Source organism: Sturnus vulgaris, chromosome 12, assembly GCF_052056855.1.
Source record: "Sturnus vulgaris isolate bStuVul1 chromosome 12, bStuVul1.hap1, whole genome shotgun sequence".
Classification (NCBI taxonomy): Eukaryota; Metazoa; Chordata; class Aves; order Passeriformes; family Sturnidae; genus Sturnus; species Sturnus vulgaris.
The window spans coordinates 4,442,533-4,466,192 of record NC_142254.1 but is presented as its reverse complement, the minus strand read 5'-3'; the positions used below and the strand labels follow the sequence as shown (position 1 = coordinate 4,466,192).

Below are 23,660 nucleotides of genomic sequence, written 5' to 3'. Positions count from 1 at the left end.
ATCTTTGTTTTAGTTTTGCTTTCTTTGTTGGAATTGGAATAGATGTGGATATTCCATATAATCCATCTCTTAATCCTTTGTCTGGCTCAGGTTCTACTAACCAAGTTTTTCAGAAACAACTCTGGCTGAAATGCTGAGATTACCTGTTCATGTAGAATAAAGAAATATTCTTTTTTGCATTAATAGAGATGCCTTTTAGGAAATTCTAAAATCTACAAATTAGAAGGAAAATGCAGATATTTATTAAATATCCATTTATCTTTAACAATAAAATACTAAGGACCTGATCAGACCTTTTCATGGCTGAGGACCACACTAAGAGCAAGGGGGTGTAAAGTATTTGTAATAAACCACCAAATATAACATGAGATCAGGCTTGTAACCCACACTCCTGTAATTTTTTTCCATAAAATATTTTTGGTTGTTGTCTCACACATTTAATAATTGTGCAGGAAAATGAAAGCTCATGTCTGCAGCAGCCAAGGCAGAGGAGTCTCTTGTTCCCCAGGAGCTCAGAGCCACAGCAGGGCTGGGGTTGGAAGGGAACTCTGGGGACCAGCAGGTCCAGCCCCTCTGCCAAGGAAGGGTCACCTGGAGCAGGTGCCACGGGAACACTCCCAGAGGGACAGGGAAGCTCTCAGCTAGTGAGTTTTTATTCCAGCACAGGGAATAAAAAGCCCACGATAAGTGGGGTTTGGAGCCTCAAGGCCAATGGCATAGTAGGTGAAAGTGCCTCAGGAGGGAACCCACATTATCCTGCCACACACTGAAGAAAATGCTTGTGTTAGGTTTTCTGAGTGAAGGCAGGGGAACAATAAACCCCATTTATCAGATTTGATAGGTGCAAAATACAGTCAGTGAAAGAGCAGGGTCATTTCCTCCATGGCAGCCTGCACAAGGAAAGTAAATGATGCTTAATTCTGAAAGCATCTGACAGTTGTAGCTGGTTTGGACTGACTGGGTTACTATTGATGAATAATAATGATGTATTCTGCAAATAAATCTATTGTTATAAGTGAAATGACTCATAAAGAGCATTCTAATGCAAACCTAGGCTATCAGAATTTGGTCCACAATCATTTTTTTCACTAATATAGCAGATCCAAATATCAATGAACCCTTATTTCAATAAGGCTTGTATTAAGTATACTATACTTTATCTCCTTTTTTTTTTTAGGCAGAGTTCCTATGTTTGTTTGGGTTTTTTAACCTAATTTACATAGTTAACTCTAGCCTACAAATGAGTTGTATGAGATGCTGTATTTTGTATTCTGCAGTTTCCACTGAGAACAGTCAATTATTTCACTAAATTGATGGTTTTTCCTAGACAGGTATTTTAATTTGTCTCTTGATGTATTGAACAGCTTAGCCCTTGCCTATGGTTTAAAATATATCAGGCAGATTAAATACCTTTAGAAGTGCCAAAATAAAAGTTAAAATTTTGGTTTTTAAGACATAAAAATGTTGGGGTTTCTTTTTCTGTATAAAGGTACACGAGCTGTTGTTTCAGTAGTTTTATACATATCTGCTGTCACAGACCATAAGCCACTTGCCAGAAGCTGAGTCAAAGTCAAGTTTCAATTTCAAACACAATAAAAAGCTCAAAAGCAGTTTACTGTTTAAATTACTATAAAAGGAACTGAAGGTTTTTAAGAACCAAATCTATCCAAATTACACAGGCTGATTGTTACCACTACATTCACAATCTACAGAATTGAGGTCAGCAACAGGAAAGTGTTGATATCTCTCAGGAGGCAAATTTATGAACACCAAAAAGTTCCATCCTCATCTACCATGATCAAGACAAATACAATCTAAGAGAGTTCTGCATAGAGAACCTCAAGGATATTTATTTGTGCTTTTGCTTTATTCACCAGTCCTCAGGCTATGCTTGCAGAAGTACTGAAACCATCTGTTTATTTTTAGAACACAATCCGGACTCCCCAAATACCAACACACACCCAGCACACAGAACATTAACTCACTGAGCATTCAACCTGCTCTGCTTCTGTTCAACCCAGAAACAAATGGAGAATAAAATCATAATCACTTTCAGCATGCAGTGATGGATGAGAAGGAGATGTGCCAAACAGGAGTAGTTCAAAAGCGAGAGAATTACCATAAACTAATGTAAGGCAGGTAGATGCTTGTTGGAAGATTGTATTCAGAACAGTTATCAATGGCTCACTGTCAAGTGGAGAGATGGATGACGTGGTTCATGGAGATTGTTCTGCTTCTAGAAGCATTCAATATTTCCTGAAAGCCAGAAGGCAGGGAGAACTTATCAAGCCTTTCAGATGACATAAAGTTGGGAGCCATTGCAAGTACAGGAACAACAGGATTAGAGCTCAAAACAATTTTCACAATTTGGAGAGTCTAAAATAGCAGGATGCAACTCAATTTGGCAAGTAAAAAGCATTTTGTGTGAGGGAAACAATTAACTTCCCAATTACAATAGAGCAGATGACTCACAAGACAGAAGAGAATGTGGAGTCAAAATGAGCTGAATGTGAGACAACAGCAACTTGCTGATAAAAGTACTCAAACATTTCCTGGTATATTAGTTAGTATGTTATGTGGAAGAACTGTGGAATAATCTTTCCAGTGCACTCACACAGGTAAGGCTGCAGCTGGATCAATGTGTCCAGTTTTCAAAAATATGGATTTATATAGTCAGGGAAGTACAAGGAAAGCCTTTACAGGCAAATATGTAAAGATTACTGGGAAGTACTCTCCTTTTCCACTGGGGATAAGAGAAGAAATAATGGGCCTAAAATATAACCCCAAAATGGGTTTCAGCTGCACCAAGAGAGATTTCAGACGAACATTAGGGGAGTGCTGACAGAAGGCTGCCTGTCGGATTTGCAGTGTTCTCATTCCCACAAGTTTTTATGAATTTATCAGTCAACCATCTGCCAAGAACGGGAAGAGAAAATCTGATCTTTTCTGGGGCCAATGGCCCTCACATTCTCACTCGAGGTTCCTTCCCTCCATAATGTCTAAGTCAAGGCTTAGTCTCCTTGTAGCCTGAAATAATTCCCAAAGCTTACTGCTGTGAAAACACTCACAGACATGTGGTACAAGCACTGAACATGCATCCCCCAGAATTTCCCTACAGATACTCTCCCTCAAGCTGGAAAGATCAGGAAACAGCTTGGAAGGTACAGAAATCAAGAAGCAAACGATTCCCTCCAAGGGTGAAACCTCCAAATAGTGGAGTACCCCTTTTTTAGTTTGTTTTTTTTTTTTGGCTGAGTTGCTTTTCCTGAACAGCCATCGCTGTCCCACTGCTCAAGAGCAAATAAAGCAGCTGCAGAAGGGGATTCACTTCTGCAGTGGTCCTGGCTGCACACTCTGAGCAATTTGCACAATCTGCCTCACAACTTGAATCAGTTAAAATGCACCCCTGGGGACTACATTCAAAAACCTATTTGGAAGAATATTCACTGTCTCACTCTGAAAAAGTCCAGGGGAAAGGAAGCAAAGTGGTAGAGGCTGCAGTTCATGAAAAGAAAGAAGCAAAAAAAGCAACAGAAATAAGGACTTGGTTTTCACTTTTGTCTCCATTTTTTTCAAGGATCTCTTGATGATAATGCTATAAAACTGGACATAATAATAATTGAGCACATGGAACAAAACCAAGCAAGTGCTATGCAAAATTGGAAGCTGGCCCTGAGAAGCCTTTCTCAAGCATCCCATTCATCTCACACCCTTTATTGAAGACTTCCTGCTATTTCAACTTGCATACTTTGGTACTTTGGAACTTTCTCTACTTCATTTTGCAAGAGCCAAGTAATTGCTTTGATCTTCCTTCCATGCTAGAATCTTGGTGGAGATTCTTATTAAATATAGCAGTCATTTAGGACTCAAAGTCCTGAAAATCAATCTTGCCATTTCTTCCGAGCCATCAGTGGCATTCTTTGTATTCCTGTGAAGCACAGAAACCTCAGTGATGTTTCAGCAGTCCATAAAAAAGGTTTACTTGGAGATCGGTGGAAAACCTGTGCCATAATTCTCAAAAAATGAGTAGATCACAACTCTGCTTACTCAAAGTTTTTGAAAAATGCAGTCCTTTGATGATGTGATGCAGGAATATGATACAGTATTTTTCATTTTATTTACCTTTATCAGAATCTCCTTAATAAGAATTATCATCAAATATTCTAATTTCTGGTTTCATTTCTATCAAGACAGGAAACATATCTACAATCTCTAGCAAGGCTGCCTAACTTTCTATAAAAGTTATTAATTACAAGAGTTGTATGAACTACATTCAGATCTAGATATATTTCAAATCCAAGCCATTAAACACAGTAAAAATAATGACTAACTGAAGAATCAAATGCTATATTACATTTTATATTTCCGTGCCATTTTTGTATTTTCAATAGAGAATCTAATAGTGTATGTATTTTACTCTAATGCTTATTTTTAGAAAGTGTATGGGGAAGATGGCACTTTTTTGTTAAACAAAGATCTCAGGGTTGAATATGGTTTTATTACTTTGGGTTTTTTCACCTAGGATTTATTGTATTTTCTCTTCCAGCCCATATTACTACAATTTTTGCAGTTTCTGCTCTTGTTTTCATTCTGAAATAGACCCTGCAAGTTTCTTACTGTGTGTGGAATGACCTGCCTTCCTCTATGTGCATTCTGCTAGAAGTCTATCCTATAGGACATGACTGGACAACACCTATTATAATGTTGCCTTTTTAATTCAGGTGAATTTGTCTCAGGGTTTTAGAGAATGGGTTCAAAGCTTGAAGCTCTACTTACCAGCCATTCCCTTTTCCCTGGGACCCTTTCATTGCCATGGTGAAAGGATCACTGTCTCACCAGCTGAGAACAAATTCAGTAAATAAACATTTGGCACTGCATTTATGACCTCGTTTCCTTAGGATTTTATTTGTAGCAATCTAATAGCTGTGATTACACCAGACACTTTACAGAAAGTAGCCTTGGATTCTTTTTCAGGTGCTTTCCAGCTCCAGCTGTGTAGTTCAAATTCCTCTCTCTAATTCAGGCCCTTAAAGCACATTATTTAGATATTTTGCCCGTTTTCCTACTCAGCATGAGGAACAGTCAAGTTCAAACTACCTCACGAGCTTTCTAAAGTGATAGAGCTATTGCTCTGAAATGCAAGAAATATATGTGGTATCAGCTTTTTTTGTTACTGCTATTATTTGATAAACTCAAGAAGCAGAAATCACTTCTTTCCAAATGGCAATCTGCCTTGATCTTAAGCTACTCAGCTTTACCAGCTGCAGACCAGCAGAACTGTTTTCAAACATCTCTGCAATGATTTTTTCCTTATTTTATTAATGAGCAAGGACAGCTCCTGGTGCTACTGAAGGGCCCAATCCTAAATACCTGATGCATAATAGCTGCACTCTATCCTTGTAGCTAATGAGTGAGAGCTGCAGGACTGACTCAGCTCTGCTCTGGCTCTGTGTCAGCCCAGCCCTCTCCTAATGGGCTGTCACCAAGACAGCTCTCAGGGCCATCAAACACCTCAGCACAAACACCTTGACACAGCTCCTCGGCTTGCACAGAATGTTTAGTACACAAAGACATGAAAAGGCTCCCAGCAGTGGGAGAACAGACTGTTTCCAGCACTGCACTGCAACTGCAGCCAGCAGTGATGCACTCCAGGAATCCTTGTGTGTGCTGCTGGAAACACAGTGCTGCACTGGGAATGTCACAGTGCTGCCCTGGGAATGCCACAGTGCTGCCCTGGGAATGTCACAGTGCTGCCCTGGGAATGCCACAGTGCTGCCCTGGGAGTGCCACAGTGCTGCCCTGGGAATGCTGCCCTGGGAATGCCACAGTGCTGCCCTGGGAGTGCCACAGTGCTGCCCTGGGAATGCCACAGTGCTGCCCTGGGAATGTCACAGTGCTGCCTTGGGAATGCTGCCCTGGGAATGCCACAGTGCTGCCCTGGGAATGTCACAGTGCTGCCTTGGGAATGCTGCCCTGGGAATGTCACAGTGATGCCCTGGGAATGCTGCCCTGGGAATGCTGCTCTCTGGGCTCCATGGACCTGGATGCTGCTGCACACACCTGCCTTCTTCTAGGGAAGGGTGTCCCTGCCTTGGCAGGGGTGGAATGACATCACCTTTAAGGAAGCTTTAAGGTTCCTTCCAACCCAAACCATCCTGATTCTGTCATACTCCAATTCTGTGAAAAAGGAGTTTCTACATCCCTCTTGCTAAAGCAGAACAATGCCCACCCATCCCAGTTCATGCCTCCTTTCATTATTTCAGTTCGGAGTTTACTAAACTTTAAATCTGCAGTAACTGGCACAGCCATGGCAGCAGCAGCAGTCAATAAAACGAGCTGGAAAGCAGCAGCTCAATCCAGGCCCTGATTCATGTTGAACAAGTACTTTCTCTACACTAATCCCATGAGGGTTTAGATCTAAAGTATTTAGAAGCTGAACTATTTAGGAAGGCTCTGTTGAACACGAGTGAGTTCTGTTCCTAGCAGCTCATTACTTTCCCCTTACAGTAGTAGATTCCTCCTGCACCAAAACTGTTTCCTCATTTCCCTCCAGCTTGAAGTGCTTCCTTGTCATTGTATCATGAGTAATTACAAAAACAGTCCCCATGCCTCTCTTTTATTAACACCTCTCAAATATTTGTGCAGTGATTTCATATCCTTCTTTAATCACCTCTGATCCAGTTTATACAAATTTAGTTCAATCAGTCTTTCATTATAAGTAATATTCTCCTGACCTTGGCTACCCTGCTTTGAACTTTCTCAGTATCTCAGCAGTGTTTTTTTTATGATGACAGCTCTTACCAGCCCTACACACAATATTCTGAGGGGATCTTGTACCATTGGGAATGAACTGGACATTAACAACCAGACAGAAGAAATAGCCTGAGCACAACAAACATATCTGTAACTAAAAAGGTGCTGGTTTATACCTTCTTGCTCCCTTACTTGTTTTCATTCTGCTGGACTCTATTATAAGGTCTAAATGGAGGCAAGACTGCGAATTAAAATAAAAGATTCCAACCTGCCTTCTGTTGAGCAAAGTTTTCATTCTTCCTAGGCCTACTCATTTATGTTCTGATTCCAGGGATTCAGCACTATGAACCAGAGGGCCACACACTAAATTAAAAACTCTGCTGTTTAAAGCATGTGCTCTTCCAACTGAAAGTGAAAACAGCTATAGGGAAAAAACCCACAATTATTCACTCTCCAAATAAATATCCACATTCTATTAGGAGAGTCTTCAGCTTTCTGGGTCTGCTGACTCTTCCATCCATCTCAGCTGTACGTCCTAGAGCCTTGGCTTTGTACCAAATGCCCATATCCAAGAGGCAGTGTTTAAAAGCTGCTCTTTTTCAACCAGACTAAAGGCTTGTGCTCCACTAATCCCATGTGCTTTCCAGTGCAGTAGGGCTTTGCTATAATTTGCCTTGTTCACGTAGCTATATTTCAGGTATGTGTAGGAGTGACATTATTTAAGTTCATGTGAAATGTAAATAAGTCAGACACAGCTGAAAATGTATTTCCTCTGCCATCCCTATATTGTAGAACACAGTGTCACTTCATATTACTTTTCATTATGATAATCTTATTTTAAAGCTGACAGTCATGATTTAATATCCTTGAAAAAGCTTAAAAGTGAGAAGTGTACTCCAGCTACTTTTAGCAGTCTTAAGGAACCCCCTTTCCCAGCATTTGGATTGTCATCAGTTGGATTATGAGAGAATCCATACAACTTGTGTACCTCTATAAATAAAACACACTAGGCAGGGAGCCTGGCATCAGTTACTGAGATGGAACCATAATGATAGAAGGAATATATTTCAGCCCACCATGAGTTTTGTTACTAATCTGATGCCATCATATTGTAAGTTTTGTCTCTCACAGAAAAAAATCCAAATCTGTATCTTTGCTCTGTATTAATTACATCCACCCTCTATCCAACAAACCAATGGTTATAATAAAATTCACCTACAAAAAGTGAAAAATATTTAGAACAAGCCATCAAAAAAGCATTTGCTCTAAGCCACATTCAGAGCACTGAGTGTAAAATAACTTCTGAATGACCTCCATTCATGTGTCTATAACTCTTACAGAAGAACCTGCAAACTAGAACTGCAGCAATATATGCATTTTTCATCTCAGGTAATGGAAAATTATTGTTTTATGGGTCACTCACCAGCACTTGTTTCTTTGTGCCCAGCATTAGAGAAGTGTTTCAGAGAGGAGGTTCAGTAATGTGAGAGTGATTAAGGTAAGGGCCTCACCCAGTTCCTGCCAAGCCAGGAGGAACCAAAATGCAGGAGAGTGAGCAACTGCTTCCCTCACACTTATCGTCAGTGTGACAGCCCTTCCTCAGCTCAGGCACAAAGCCACAGCCCCCTCCTTTCTCTCTCTTTTAATTCTGAGGAATACAGAGGCAGAGGAATCAGGGTAATTCCTCATGGTTCACTCTCCACGTGCCATTAAAGCCAAGCAGGAAGGTCAGACAATCCTTACTCTGAGCCAGGAAATTAAAAATTTACACATAATACTGCCCTGGTGTAGGCAGCTGCATAGATCTACATTTACTCTTGGTTTCTACGAAAGATTATAAAAGTCATCTAGAAAAATTGTAAATAGATCAGCTCTCAATAGCTATACTTTTGATAACACTTGATACACTCCTATGAATGACATAAAATATTTACATTCTGAAGTGGATCACTCTCACACAACCCATTTCTTAAAATGCTGATGCCATTTAGGGGGAGACACAATATCTGTGTTCAGAAACTATTCTGTTTCAAATTAATTGAAAAGGCTTTCAACATATCAGTGCCCTAATGAAGTGTAATCACAGAGAAAATGCAGCTATACACACATCCACATTCCCTCTCACACCCCCAAAAAATCCCAAACAACCCTCAAACCCTAAAATATGTGCCACTCCTGGAGGATCATCTTCGGGTTGGATTTATTTGGGGTGAAACACCGCTGGACCTGCTCTGCTTTAATTTGTAGGCTGTCACAAGAGTATCCAAACACTTTCCCACATGAAAACCTCCCCTGAGGGTCCTGAGGACTGCAAGATAATCTGTTTTCCTGGCTTAGTTACTGAGAGCTGTGATGGCTCACATTGCAAAGATTGGACAAATATAAAGAAACAAATATCTGCACACTTCATCTTTGCCTTGGACATTTTGGTTTAGAACAATCTTTTCCACCCTGTCTATGTGGCTGCAGCTTTGACATAACTACCTGCATCTGGACTGATGAATGATTAAACTTTTATGTATATTTACAGTTTATATACCCTAAACAAAGCAGTGTGTGCTGTTTGGTGAGAGCAGGATGGCCATTCCACTACAGCTGAAAGGCTCTACATAGAGATGGCAAAGAAACAGGAACAGTGCCAGTACAGAAACTCAGGCATTTGCAGTGAATTCGAGAAGAACATGATTGATGTCCTCCACAGATCTAGAAAAATGGGGCATCTGAAACCATTTTATTTGCTCAGAAGCAGCTCCACAAGATGAAGTCACTTAGGGACTGTGGCCACAGTTGAATTCTTTGTTAATAAATTCCCCTTTCAGACACTAACATGTCATTTTCATGGTAACTGAACTGCTCTGCAAAGGAATATTTGTAGGTGGAAATGAAGGGAGGAAAGGGGAATTAATGGCAGTGGAACAGGAGAAAAACCTTGATTTTCAGGTTCACCAAGAAGCTTTGGAGCTCTCTGGTTTTCATGGTAACAGGAATCACTTTCCTAGATGAGGAATAGTTACTTCTTTGGTTTGAGCATTAGAGTTTAATGCAATACAAATAAGAAAAATAAGGAAAATTAAGTATTTTTTAAGATGTGGAATATTTCTTTCAGGCCATTTTTCTGTGAAAGAAAATCTGTGTAGGTGGAGAATGCACTTCTCAGCTCCTTTAGGAAAGCTGATGTGTCCCCATGCTAAGGAACTAACTTTCCCCAGTAGAAACTGAGAAAAACCCTACAGTCAATTCCCCTCTAATTAAGACAGCTCACAGAAGTCATTACTGCATGCAATAATTTGTAATATTAAAGAAACCAAACAGTATATTTAGCTACTTGATGGTCAGAGGTCTGTTCAGAGTTATATTTCCACTCAGGAACTAAGGGTCTCCACAAATAAACATTCTCTTAACACACTTATTTTTGGAACAAGCTGCTCTTTTTCCATTGTACCGTGCTAAAATTTTTCTCTGTAAAACTCTATTTTGCATGCAGTGTAAAAATAAAAGGCTGAATCACATTCCAGAGATCCTTTTCACATTTAGGATAGCTGTCCTTCAACCAGAAAATCCCACTTTGGACTAATCCATTAATATTTATTGATGCATACTATTTACATAAAGTGCCTTAAAGCTAGGGCATTTCTAGGAATGGGAAATAATTTTTCCAAGCAATTTCATCAGAAAGATTTCAAGAAATTCCAGCTTTTAAAGATTACAGGAGTACTATATTTAATGTTGGTGAGAAAACTCAGTTCACTTAATCTATCAAAATCATCCTTTAATAATTTCTCTGGGCATTTATTTTACAGTTTTGTTATTCTGCACAAGGACAAGAATTTTTACTCCTGTTTTACTGCTTTACAGCTGTATAAATTCAGGTGCATATTTGTATGTTTTAAAAAGAGTTTTAGTTTTCCTCTCCTTAGATCACAGCTGCTTCACTCACAGCAATTAAAAAGATTTCTATTAACAGAATATTAGAAATATTATCAAATGACCTTAAAGCTTGCTTTTTTAGACATAACTAAATGAATTTGCTATATGGAAAACCTATGTACAGAAAACAAGAGGGACTGGATTTATTGGCACTTCTTTCAGATGACTTTCAAGACTGCAAAAGCACAGAGAAATAAAGTCACCCTAAATGCATGCTAATCAAACTTCACATCAACACTCACGATGGATGCTCTTTCTCTCCCTAAATTGATCCAACCAATCCAGAAAGAAAAAGAATTTTCGATGAAAACACAAAATATATTCACTGACATTCCCAAGCTAAGCTGTATTTTAGCTGGGAATGCTATAGACTCCTGTTGAACATTACATTATACTCATCAAACCCCTCAGGCCAAACCCTGCATTCCTTGATCAGTTTTGTCACACAGCTCCTCCTCTGCCTTCAGTTGCTCCAGGAAATTCTGTAACTTTGCCATCACCATCACCCCCATTACCATTAATCCCTATTTTTCCTGTTTTTCCCCAAGCTCAGGCTCTGAGGAGCACGAGTGTGACTCGAGTTACATCTGGGTGATGAGACACACAGGGGGCAGGGGATGGTCACTCTGCAAATGTAACCAGAGAATTGCTCCAGGCTGGACAAAACCTCTAAGACACGGAGCCCAAGCACTGCCCAGCACTGCCCAGCCCACCCTGTCCATGGCCCCAAGGGCCACATCCACACAGCTTTAAAGGAAATCCCTCCAGGGATGGAGACTCCCCACCCTGCCCTGGCAGCTGTGCCAGTGCTGGACAACCCTTTCCATGAAGAAATTTGTCCCAATCCCCAGTCTAAGCCTCCCCTGGAGATGATTTGCTAAGGCAGAGGTTGCTATTCAGAGTCACCTACCTGTATGGGGCTCAATAGAAAAGTAAGGCTGTCCTTCCAGAATGCTATAAACCAGCTTGGCACTGTTTCCATACACTGGATCATCTGCATCTGTAGCTGTTACTTTAGTAACAAAGGTGCCTAAAGAGAAAGAATACACACAATTAATGTTTACACTCGCTAGAAATCTGCATATCTTATTCAAAAACTAATTTGAAACAAAAATTCATTTCCTTGTGAGCTGTATAACAATAATAAAAGAAGGAAAAATATCAGTAACAAGTTGAAATATTACTTGTGGAACAGAAACAAATCATTTTCCTTCAAGCCGATATGTGCCAGCAGCCTGAATTTCTGGGTAAAATAAAAGCCTTTTTCCTATCTGTATTATTTAAAGTTTCTTTGTAGAATGCATTTAAAGCTACCCAATAGACCTGCATAGACTTCAAGCATTTGCAAAGGAATCATATCAAAGAGATACAAACACAAGGCTAATAATACAGTATAATACATTAAATTTAAGACTTGAAAATTCCCATTTGAAAGAACTTTGTCAAGTTACAGAGACCAGATAGAAAAAACAAAAATAATAATAAGAGGGTTTTTTTTTTCCCTTGGTGTGCAACCATCACAATGATTTGATGTGGCTACAGTGACAGAGTTGGGACAACAATTGTCTCTGAAATGAATCTCTGCCACTCAGGGGGCCATTGTTCAGCCAGAGTTATAAATTCCATACTCTGAAAAAAAAAAAATAGAAAAAAAAAAAGGAAATTACCCTTTTTATTTCTTAGACAACATAGCACTTGCTATTTCTATAAGAAGCAAAATGGAATGAAATTCAGTTGGTTGCATTAAGATTGCTGCAGAGAGGTTTTTTTGGCTGACATAAAAGTATGATGGCATTAATTAGGCTGACAATAAAGACAATATCTACAGAGGGAGAGAAAGCAGAAGAAGGAGAAAGGTTAAGGGCTGAATTATGTTCAGAAAGGAAAATAATTACAGCACCCACCAAAAATCCCTCTTTCTGGATATGCCAATAAAAATAGCCTCCTGTTCCTTCTCAGCCTTGGTGTGCTGTGAATCCTGAGCCATGGCCCTTCAGGACAGGAGAGCACAGGGAAGGAGATCCCTTTGGCACAGCCTTGTCCTTGCCCTGGGCTCCCTTTTCCTCTCTCCCTGCACAGCAGTTTTGTGGGATACAGCACGTGGAAATTATTTAGAGAAATGTTTGCATCTCTAGATAGAATTGGCATATGACCCAAGAGCTGCCATTTCTGTCTTTCCTACCTGGTCCCTTCAAACACCAGGGCAAGATGTGGGGCTAGGGTTTGGGAGGATGGAGAACACCTCTCTTAGGGAGCACAAGTTCTGCAGGGAGTGAGGCTGTGGCAGGTTTGTTATGTGGAACTAATGGGATAATTCCCAGTGAAGGGAATGTGGGTTACAGAAATCCATCTCACTAGAGAAAAAAAAATGGCTTTGGCTAGTGTTGGTCATTTATTTTTTGTGTAAATTTAGCCTTTCTTGCAGGGGAGAATATCAGCAAAGGGAGGCAGAGGATAAGTGTGCCCCCAGCACCTCTCCTGGGCTCAGCAGGGGCCAGGAGTCCCATGCAAAAGGGAAATTATGTCACATCTCTCTTTGACAGATGCTTGCTGAACCTGTTTTATGAACATGCAGACTGCTCATGTTTTGAAGCTTAACTGTATTCAATGCTGAAAGGTGATCTTATACCTAAACTTTAACAGAATAGTTTGTAACTTGTCCCAAGGCCTGAGAAATGAGTTTATCCTCAACTTGGTGGTTAGTTTGTAAGGATTTAATATCAGAAATTTATTGTCTGCCTGGTGACCACAACCAGACAGTAACAGACAACTCCTGACAGCTCTGAGTGGAAGCGATAGAGGGGACAGGTGACACATGTGGTGCCCGGCCCTGTGGCAAGTTCAGCAGCTCAGCCTACAGGTGATATCCCCAGTGCCCTCCTCCAACATAAAGGGGAAGAGGGAAGCAGCCCTGGGACACCAGAGACCATGGCATAGGCTGCAGAAAACAGGGAACAACAACCAGCGAGTTTGCAGGAAGCTGGAGCGTGGATGCTGCAGGAAGAGAGGACAAAAGGCCCCTTTGTGCTTGCCCACAGGAGTCACAGGGCTTCAGAAGCTGTGCCTAAAGGGATTGTCTCACATGCTAAAGTTCTGCTGGCTCACCTTTTGTGCTCACACCCATTACCAGGGCTCTGTTCTGCTGCTCCCACAGACAATCATCCCTCAGCCGAGCTGTACCTCCCCTCTCTGAAACCAAGCCCCACCATCCCAGCACATCCCAGCACATCTCAGCACCTCCCAGCACACCCCAGCACATCCCAGCACTCCCCAGCACACCCCAGCACACCCCAGCACCTCCCAGCACATCCCAGCACATCCCAGCACATCCCAGCACCTCCCAGCACCTCCCAGCACATCCCAGCACACCCCAGCACATCCCAGCACATCCCAGCACTCCCCAGCACATCTGAGCACATCCCAGCACACCCCAGCACATCCCAGCACACCCCAGCACACCCCAGCACACCCCAGCACATCCCAGCACATCCCAGCAGATCCCAGCACTCCCCAGCACACCCCAGCACACCCCAGCACACCCCAGCACACCCCAGCAGATCCCAGCACATCCCCCTGCAGCCCGGGGCTGCTGTCTCAGGGTGGCCCCAGCCATGAATGCAGGCTCAGAGCTTCCTTCAGCTCATCCAGGCTGACCTAGCAGGTGATGTGCTCGTTTCTGTGGCTGCTGCCATAAAACTTGTGGTTTGTAATCTCCTAGGACAGAAGAGGTTTGTGCAGAACATCATACAATGGGACAGAAGATAAGGCTCATCACAAAGTGAAAATTTTAGTTGGAGCATTTTATCAAGATTGTTTCATTTTGTTTCCATTATATACTTTATATACAAAGGAAAATAAAGAAATAAAACTGTTGACTGCTTAGAGATTGTGTTTGATTTTCCTGGCTAACTCTCATTTCAAAGACCTTCAGAAATAATTACACAGCTTGTTTAGAAAGATTTGATATATAATTTCTATTCTTATCTTACTTCACTTGAGAATTCCTGAAGACTTTCTATAGATATTTATTTCAAGATTCCCAGACTTGAATGAATATGCTGAATCTTTGATAAGCACATTCTTTATCCTAAGTGTTCATTAGACACTAAAGCTGAACACACCCTAATAAAAAGAGTTAATCAGTGTCTAACACTGCTTCCAATCTTGATGTTCAGCTACCAAGTTTTTCTTCTTGTGATATAAAATAATTCAATCACTTATTGAGACCCCCATGTTCAACTGAAGTTTATAAATGTATTAAAATACATGGGTAATATATGTGCCAGTATTTCCAGTTAAAATACACATAAGGCAGGGGGAAAGGCACAGTCTTCTTTTTCTTTCCCTTATAGGACACTTGAAGTGTGATTATAATCTCACCTAATAATATTAATGAAGGGAATGGACAACTGAAAAATTCTTCTGCCTCCTAGAAATCAATTTCTTCCCCAGCCAGGTTCTGCCATGCAGCACTTCATTTCCGACCATCACACACACTTCTGGGGTCTGTCAAATCCAGTCAATTGCTCCCAACAATCTTACTGATGAAAATTGTTTAGGGAAGATGTGAGTGATCATGAAACAGAAATTAAAGAAATTGCTTCCACTACTGAAATTAGTTAAGCTTTGGCATAGTTTAAATTTTATCACCTTTAATTTGAATTTTTTTTTTTCTTTATGCCTTGAATCAAATTTTCTGCAGGTGTGAAACATGCTACATTATGTTGTTCACACTGGCAATAATCAGTATATTTAGGAGCAAACCCTGTCCCCTCTGCAGCTGCAGGTGATGTTGCTAAGTCAGGGCTGCTCTGGTTCCCCTGCAATGTGCTGAGAGCTCACAAGGAGCAACCACTGCCATTCCCACAGGGAATGGAACCGGGGCACCAAAAGATTTGGAGAACTGAGAGATTCCTAATGGTGAAAAACAATCCAGAAAAACAGGAACTCAGTCACCATGGCTGTTTTTAGCCAACCTCCACAGCAGCAATCTCCAAGCCTTGGATTATCAATATTTAAGTGAGATTTTACTCCATTACTGACACTGCAGTGATAAACTACATCTACATAAAATTTTTTCCAAGCATAATGCGCTCGAAGTTTTAAAGATAAAAATTTTGCAATGAAAAAGCTGCGAGAATGCAGGGAAGGGCATCTCTTAAGTAAATGCTCTTGGAAAAACAACATTCTGCTCTTGGAAAAACAAACATTAAGGTTTCTATTTAATTTTGACTGCATTTGGCTTGTGTTTGTTTCTTTGTCAATGCTACAACAAACTAATTTAGCCAGAGACTATAAATTTGAAATGGTGCCATTTTTATAAGAAAGCCACCATTGTAGTCCAAGTCACTGTTGTCCTAATTACAATAATATTGCTGTTATATGTAATCTGGCCCAACAACATAATCACTGTTTGTTTTTTCTTTATGTACCTAAAGTTACCTTGTGTAACCAAACCCACTTTTTTCTGAGAGATGAGGCAAATTATAAGATGCTCTGTTAAAAAACTTTGTGTGTTTTTTCCTCAGGTACACTTTTGCAATGCTAATGACCCTTAAACATGGATTTAACTACTATAAATATAGACTTCACAGAGATTCAACAGATTTTAATTAATGAACACTTCTCCTGTGCTTTAACCATTAGCCATTGCTGATTGTTTTACTCTGTCAGTGTCAGATTGTTTTACTCTGTCTTTACAACAGGCCAGCAATCAGAGGCACAATTAACAACAGGACTATTTTTATATGGCTAGGTGAGAAAGCCTGTGTTTGCTGGCAAACTAAGATTAAAAACCACCATAAAAAATAAGATGTGTGTGCTCAGCTAGTGCTTTTCTGTTGTTTTGGCTGTGTTTTTATGTGCAAGTCAGGGTACAGATTCTGCACATTAGTCAGGAAGAAAAATGCATATGCTGCCACAGAGAGCAGGAAAGCTAATTCTTTTGGTGGCAGTGAAATGTGCGTACTGGGAAAAAAAATCAAAAAAAATCAAATTTGAATGTTCTAGAGGAGGTAATGCATAGTTGGTGCCAAGAATTTACATGAATCCATATTCAGTGAAGAACCATTTTGTTGAAAGATTGTAATGCCTGGTAAAAATAAATAATAAGTTAAAAAATAAATAAGCTGGTGGGACCATGTTTCCTCATCTTCTCAGAGACTTCTGGAGTTTGTTTTTTTAAATTTTTTTTTTTCCTTTTCTGGTGCCCTTTTTGGTCTCACTCACTCTTTTCTCTCCCAATCTTCCCAAATCTTGGCAGGCGAAATCTCCATTTCATTCTGCAGATATCATTACCAACCTGATGGGGCATTAGGAGAGGATTTGCATGACAAAGCCTCACCATTATTTACCAACTCTTTTGTTTTCCTAAGAGGATCCTGTGCTTCAAAACCTTCAGCTGGCTTTGGAGTTGGGCTGAGCTGATGGAAGCCCTGCAGCCAAGGGTGGTCACACAAAGCATTGTTTGTATCCAGCAGGTCAGATAAGCATTCTTTCCAAAATGAAGCCTTTTCTTCACTGTCCTTCTTTGCTATAATCTCACAGGTAGCATGACAGTTGTTGTCATGGTAACAATTTTTTATTGAATAAAACTGCAATAATCTCATAAAAAGCTGCATAACTTCTTGACATGTAAATTATTACTGCCTCAAAGCTGAAGGAACTTATTCTTATTTGTTTTTCATTGTTGCCCGTTTTTTTAAATGCAAAAGCACAGTTTTAAGCCTTATCATCCTGCATTATTGCATGAGACGATTTCTAGACACTAAATCTATGAATTAGAGGTTTCACTAACCAAATAAAGAAAATGTTTATGAAATAGGAATCTGTTTAAAGCACTACAGAACTTGTTAACATATGCAAATTACCCACATAAAAAAATCACTGCATATCTTGGTGTTCATGCAGATATATAAATACATACACATATAAATTGTGGGAATGTTGCATGAGTGTTTAAGGGTTCCTTTGCAGATCATATGCTATTATTTCAGCCCTACCTTCTGCACCTGTATTTGAATGTATTGTTATTATTATTCACAGCTACTTCATTGCCAAAGCTCCAGGAGTCCAATGTGTAGATCAAATCTCACAGTGCAGGAAGGGTCTGTCCCCAGAGACCCCAAGAGCCAAGTACCAGGAAAAACAAATACAGACAGAAGGGAAACAAGGAGGTTGTTGGACTCGATGGTCCTTGAGGTTGCTTTCCAGCCCAGGAATTCCACAATTCCCAGGAATTCCACAATTCCGTGTTTCTGGGAGGAGAGGATGTAAATCCCAGGGGTAGCAGTGCTACCTTTGCATTGTGCTGCTGCTGCCTGACCTACAGAGCCCACGGGACCTCAGAACCATGGAAAATGTCAAGGACTGCTTCGGGAACAGATGGCAGAGGGCTTGGGTGAGTTTTTCAGATATTCCCACACTTGGAGGAAAGGATAAAAGAAAAAATAAAAATAAAAGAAAATCTGCTTTTTAAGTGTCCACTGGAGCCTTAATGAATGAAAAATGAATGAGGCATTGAATAGATAACACCCTAAGCAGAGGTAAAGGATGGAACTATGGGCTGGAACAGTTCACCAAGGGAAAAAATGGGCAACCTGTGCTTGCCATGCTGGAGAAATAGGAAGGCCAGCATGCATTCTGCTGTTTCTATGGCAGAATCCAATATGCAATCATTCCTAGAGGCAGAAATGAGAAATAAAATTTGTGTATGTTACAGATGTAATACTGGTATATTGGTGATGAGAACCATATAAATACACAGATACAAGACTTCTCTTTATCTTCTGCAAAGAGGAAAAACAACAACAAAAGCTTCATTGCAATGAGAAATTGTACAAGGAGGAATAGCTTCCCAAGGGAAATAACAGAATCCTCCTCAGTGAAGAGTTCACTCACTTGCACAGGATGCTGGAATAATGTATTCTAAGGGAAAACCCTAGAAAGACAGGAAGATTAACTAATAGGGTAATTTGTCTTTCCCAGCTGTAATTTGACTCTAAGTAGTGAAATAGTGTGATGCTGTCATGATCTTGTTTATGATGATTAAGGTAAGGAAGAAGGAAAAGGAGGTTATTCATTCAACTCACTTTTAGGCTCAACTGGCTAAATTAGATACCTGGCTGCACCAGCTGCCTGCTCTACCTCAGGGAGGAGGGAAGACAGAATCATCCTCTCCTGGAATCCTCCTTTTTTTGGCTGACTGGAGAGGAACAGAAATTAAATTGACCACTTAATGTAGATGCCTAAATTTCAATCCTGTGACTCCTCTCTCTTGTGGATGTACCCAAAACAGGCCCCCCCATTCTCTAATTCCAGCCCTCCAGGAACTGCAAGCATGTCAAGCTGACACTCCACCAAACAGGACAAGGAGAACCTTGCAACCATTTCGGGTTTGTTTACATTAAATTCTATCATAGAATCCAAGAATCATAGAACCAATAATGTTGGAAAAGCCCTCCCAGCCCATGGAGTCCCAGCTGTGCCCCATCCCCACCTTGTCCCCAGCCCAGAGCTCTGAGTGCCACCTCCAGCCCTTCCTGGGACACCTCCAGGGATGGGCACTCCAAACCTCCCTGGGCAGCCCCTGCCAAGCCCTGCCCACCCTTTCCATGGGGAAATTCCTGCTGCTGTCCACCCTGAGCCTCCCCTGCAGCACTTTAAGGCCATTTTCTCTTATCTATCTCTCTGTCTAAACACCTGTGTGCACTTATATACTCGTATAGACACCTGTAAACACTTTCTGAAATAAACTGCAACTGATACAGTTCATATTTTGTTTTTAATATTAAACATGAGTTACAAAACATTACTTGCTTGCTTTATATAAAGCAAGCTGTGTTTTATATAAGTAGTTGAATGTAATCTCACTGAAATGCACCGAAAAGAGATTTTTCAGTACTTTATAGATCTATAGGAAACAGCAGATGCTACCCTAAAGAACTGGTAATCTAAACCAAAGGTTTTAGCACCTAAAAATCTGTCTCAATGAAAGAATCTGAAAGAATCTAACAGTTTGGTCTATAATAAATTATGTAGTACCATGCAGGAAAATGCATGCTGTTTCTTGGTTCCAACAGAAAAATAATCCTTTCATACCTTTGATACACTGAGTGATGTTTAGTTCCATAAGCAGAAGGGGTATCCAGACTGTTTCTCCCAAATGTTACCTATTCCTCAATGCAATTTCTGGAGCAGATACCTTAGGAGGTTAATGAAACCTTTAAAGAATGTTAATGCCATGCAGTACATGTAGGAGCCAAAATCTCTGCACAAACGCATGACCTACCACATGTAACACAACAATGTTTGTTCAGATTGCTCATGTGCTGCTTCAAGGACATTTTATCACGAGAGGGAAATGGGAAAAACATATTGTATGCAAATGTGTGACTGCAGAAGTATGAGAGGAGCTGGCTGTGCCTGGAGGAAAAGGCTGTGTGAACATGCAGGGAAGGGAGCGAGCTGGCAGCCCCACACCTCGCAGCTGTAGAATGAGGGCTGGGGGAAGCATGCCTGGGAAATCTAATCAACTGCATATTCCACCATTGCTTGTCTGCATAAACTAATTGTTTTGGAACTCTGATGCTGCCTCTTTAACATAACATTTTGGAATGAGAAATACTTTACGACAGAAATGCATATTCAGATTTAGGGATATGGATTCCTCCCTGGCAATTATCCTGGCTGATGTTACCTGGGTTTACCTGTGTGGATCTAACAAGAAGGGACCTTCTGCCTTTTCAGCTTTAAGGCTGGCAGTTGTTTCTTGCTACAACTTATGAGATGGTGCCATTAGAGAGCCTGCAGGTATTCCTTTGCAAATTCCCCGGGGTGGCTGTTTGTTAGGATTAGTACACGGTTTGAAACATCACGGGCAACAGCAGAAGGGTAAAATATATTTTATGTTTGGCTTAAAGAATTATGTTTTCCTTTCATGCTATTTTTTTTATTCTCCCTTTAGATATCACCCTCACTATAGAATATTAATTGATATTTGTGAGAGAAGTGGGACAAAGCTCCTCTTCTGTTCAGGACTTTTTGAAAGACTGCTTGTCTCTAATCAATTGACTATTTCATCAGCATTCATTCTGCGAGGTCCCCAGGCAAAGGCAGTAAAATTGGATGATCACTGTACACCGTATTACCAAGCAGAAAAAAAGGTACTGTAAGTCTTGATTCCAATGGAAGTTTCAGGTTATGCTCAGGTGTATTGTAAAAAAATAAATAATAAAGCAGCCTGGGCTGTTTACTGCAGAAATTCTTTCATTTATGACTTTGTGTGGTGAGAACAGAAAGTGGCTGATATCATCTGGCAGCTTTGATGCTCTGCTGGCTTTGTTTGGGAGAGTGAAGCCTGGAGTGCCAGCAACTGTGACCTAGGGTGCAGAAGCAGGGTCTGAAATATTGTCCCCCCCAGGCCACTGCAGGGCCAGCAAATGGCAGCAGAGCCCTTCTGGGCCCAGGGAAGGGACACAGCTCCATCAGCTGCCCAGCAGCTCCCAGGGCTGATTCCCAAGGAAGCCGTGCTGACAGCAGCTCCACAGGCAGTGTGAGCTGTTTGCATGGAAAAACAAGAGCTGCACATTCAGCACTGAACCAAAGACAGAGGTGTCAGCTCAGGGCAGGGTGGGGAATGACCAGTGCCAGAAATAAAAAAATGGATTCTGAATTGCATCTCATTTTGCCAAATATCAAGTGTGTCCATCAGAGAGGTCTAACACTCTCTACTTAATGAAGAATTTGAGGAGTATTGGTCTCTGATGTTCTAAGGCCAAGTCTTCATGCTAGCCAGAGGAATAGAAATTACAGTAATCAAAGTTTCTGTGAAAATATTACCACGCTGAACTTAATTTTCTGTCCTAGAACTTTCCACCTTCTGGTAAGACCTTGTCTGTTTTTCCTGTGATGTTAAAAGGTGAGATCATGCTCCAGACCAGTTCTGTGTCATTTCACAGAGCATCAGTCTGGCAGGAACCTGTGCTGCTCTACTTCCTCTCATCCCTGTTTTCCACTTAGGCATCATCCCCTGGCCAGCAAACGGGCTCATGTCACCAGCCAAGCTGCTTAGAAAAATGAGATAACACAACTTCAAAGCCTGCAAAACCAAACCATACCACTCTTTGAAACACCTTTTTTTTTTTCCTTCAAAATTTTACATTTGGGGAAATTGTGAGAAATCCATGCTGAGAATAGATTTAAACTTGTAACCAGAAGAGAATGCATCAGAAAGCTGAGTCAGAGACTTATTTTCACACAGTCACACAACACAAACACGATGACGCATTCCATATGTACAAATGGAAGCGACCACAGAGGATCTCAGAAGCAGAATATCTGCAACAAGAACAAGATATCTGTGATAGGAGCCTAGAGGAAAAACCATAGTAGGACAGATTCTTGTAGGTACACAGGACCTAAGGCTGTCCAAAATTTCCTCTGCTCTGCCATTACATGATCAACATGTGACAGCTCTGTCTACCTGTCCTTATCCCAGAACAGGAACACCATGGAAAGATGAATTTCTCTATTTGGAAGAACTCCATAAGGAACTGTCTTCAGTTCTGACCCCAGCAGATTTTTCCTGCAGAATTTATCTTCACTATGTGTCATCTGCACAACTTTCCTTCGTGCCAAGGGAATGCATGTGTGCAAAAAATGGACAATTTGTGACAAATTGCTGCCAGCGAAGGGAGAGGAAAAAGGCAGTGTTTGTCTAAGAAAGCAGCACACATCAATAGCTCCACACCTGGCACAGGTAAGTCAAGCCTTGCTCCTAAGGACCAGACAGTGCCTTCAGAACCTGCCATTGGCACAAAGTACTTGGAGCAATCCCACTGATTTTGGTAATTCTGCATTGTCACTTAACGGGTTAAGTACAATAGGACAACATAGAGGGGGACAACTGAAGGATCAGCCTATAAACCCCTAAAGAATATTAATTTCATCATGGTCCTCAAGCTCATAATGACCTCAGAAGAACAGTACAGACAGATAATGACATTTTTGATCAGACCTCATGAGGAATGAAAAGCACAAAAATAGCAGCACATGCTCAGAACTGTTTTCTCAAGGCTCAACAGCCAGTCAGGGGAAGGAACAGCCAGCCTTGGTGTTGGATGTCCTGAGCCCTTCCTGAAGGTTGTGTGGGACCATTTTAAACACACACACTCACCAAAGAAATCTCACATAAAACTCAGTACCAGAGCTACTGCGTATGATTGTGCACAAGAGGAACAAGACAACATAAAAATATATATATTTTTTTAACAGATGTTACACTGTTGCCATATTTTGCAACATCTTCTGGTTTTTCTCTTACTTTTTGCACTGCTTTGCATTCATTTACCCTCTGGGCTAATTTGTACTTGACCCCTGTGCTGCAGTCCCTTTACTCCACAGTTTTGTAACAAACTATCATTGATTTAACAGTCATGCTCAGTGCCTTAAAAAATCAATGATAAAAACCCTGGCAAGACAGTGTGGTTGATCTTGATAACATTTCAGGTCAGGTTTTCATCACAATTTTCTGATTTGTCAAGTTATTTTATCACTATCCATGTCAGATGTTGCGTGTTGATTTCATATGGAGCAGATTTTGTCCTTTTGCAAACAATTTGTAAGTGGAAGAGGATTAATATCTTTGGGAGAACCAGAAAGCAAAGTTGCACTACGTAAAGTGTGGTCCTAATACACCTGGCTGGACTAAAGAACTCTGCAATGCTTAAAAAAAAAAAAAAAGATAGAATTTCTTACCTGCAGTGGTGTAATCAAGGGCAAACCTCAATTCAAGGGAAAACCTTGATTCAAGGGAAAACATTCCTAAGTAGATGTGCTTGTGCCAAAACTGAAAATTGATATTCTGACTCAACTGAAAGCCTAAACCCTTTCCAGTAAATGCCTTTCATGGAAGCATTTAAGAACAAAAAATATTATTATTCTAAGCTTTTTCACATTGTTACTATTTTCAAGTGGCAAAG

General features: G+C 40.7%; 1 protein-coding gene across 2 annotated transcripts in view; it reads right to left on the bottom strand.

Moving 5' to 3' along the window:
* CDH8 (cadherin 8) overlaps positions 1 to 23,660 on the bottom strand; it is a 150,640-nt gene that overhangs the window by 66,849 nt on the left and 60,131 nt on the right. The window contains exons 1-2 of one of the 2 annotated variants that reach the window (XM_088171833.1): positions 12,348 to 13,231; positions 11,591 to 11,710 (exon numbers count right to left, since the gene is read on the bottom strand). Coding sequence is in view for 1 of the 2 variants with exons in the window: in XM_088171832.1 (XP_088027958.1) it covers positions 11,591 to 11,710 (120 nt within the window). In the remaining variant the exon portion in view is untranslated. Of the gene's footprint in view, positions 1 to 11,590; positions 11,711 to 12,347; positions 13,232 to 23,660 lie in introns of those variants that run through there. The other variant, XM_088171832.1, reaches the window with a different exon arrangement.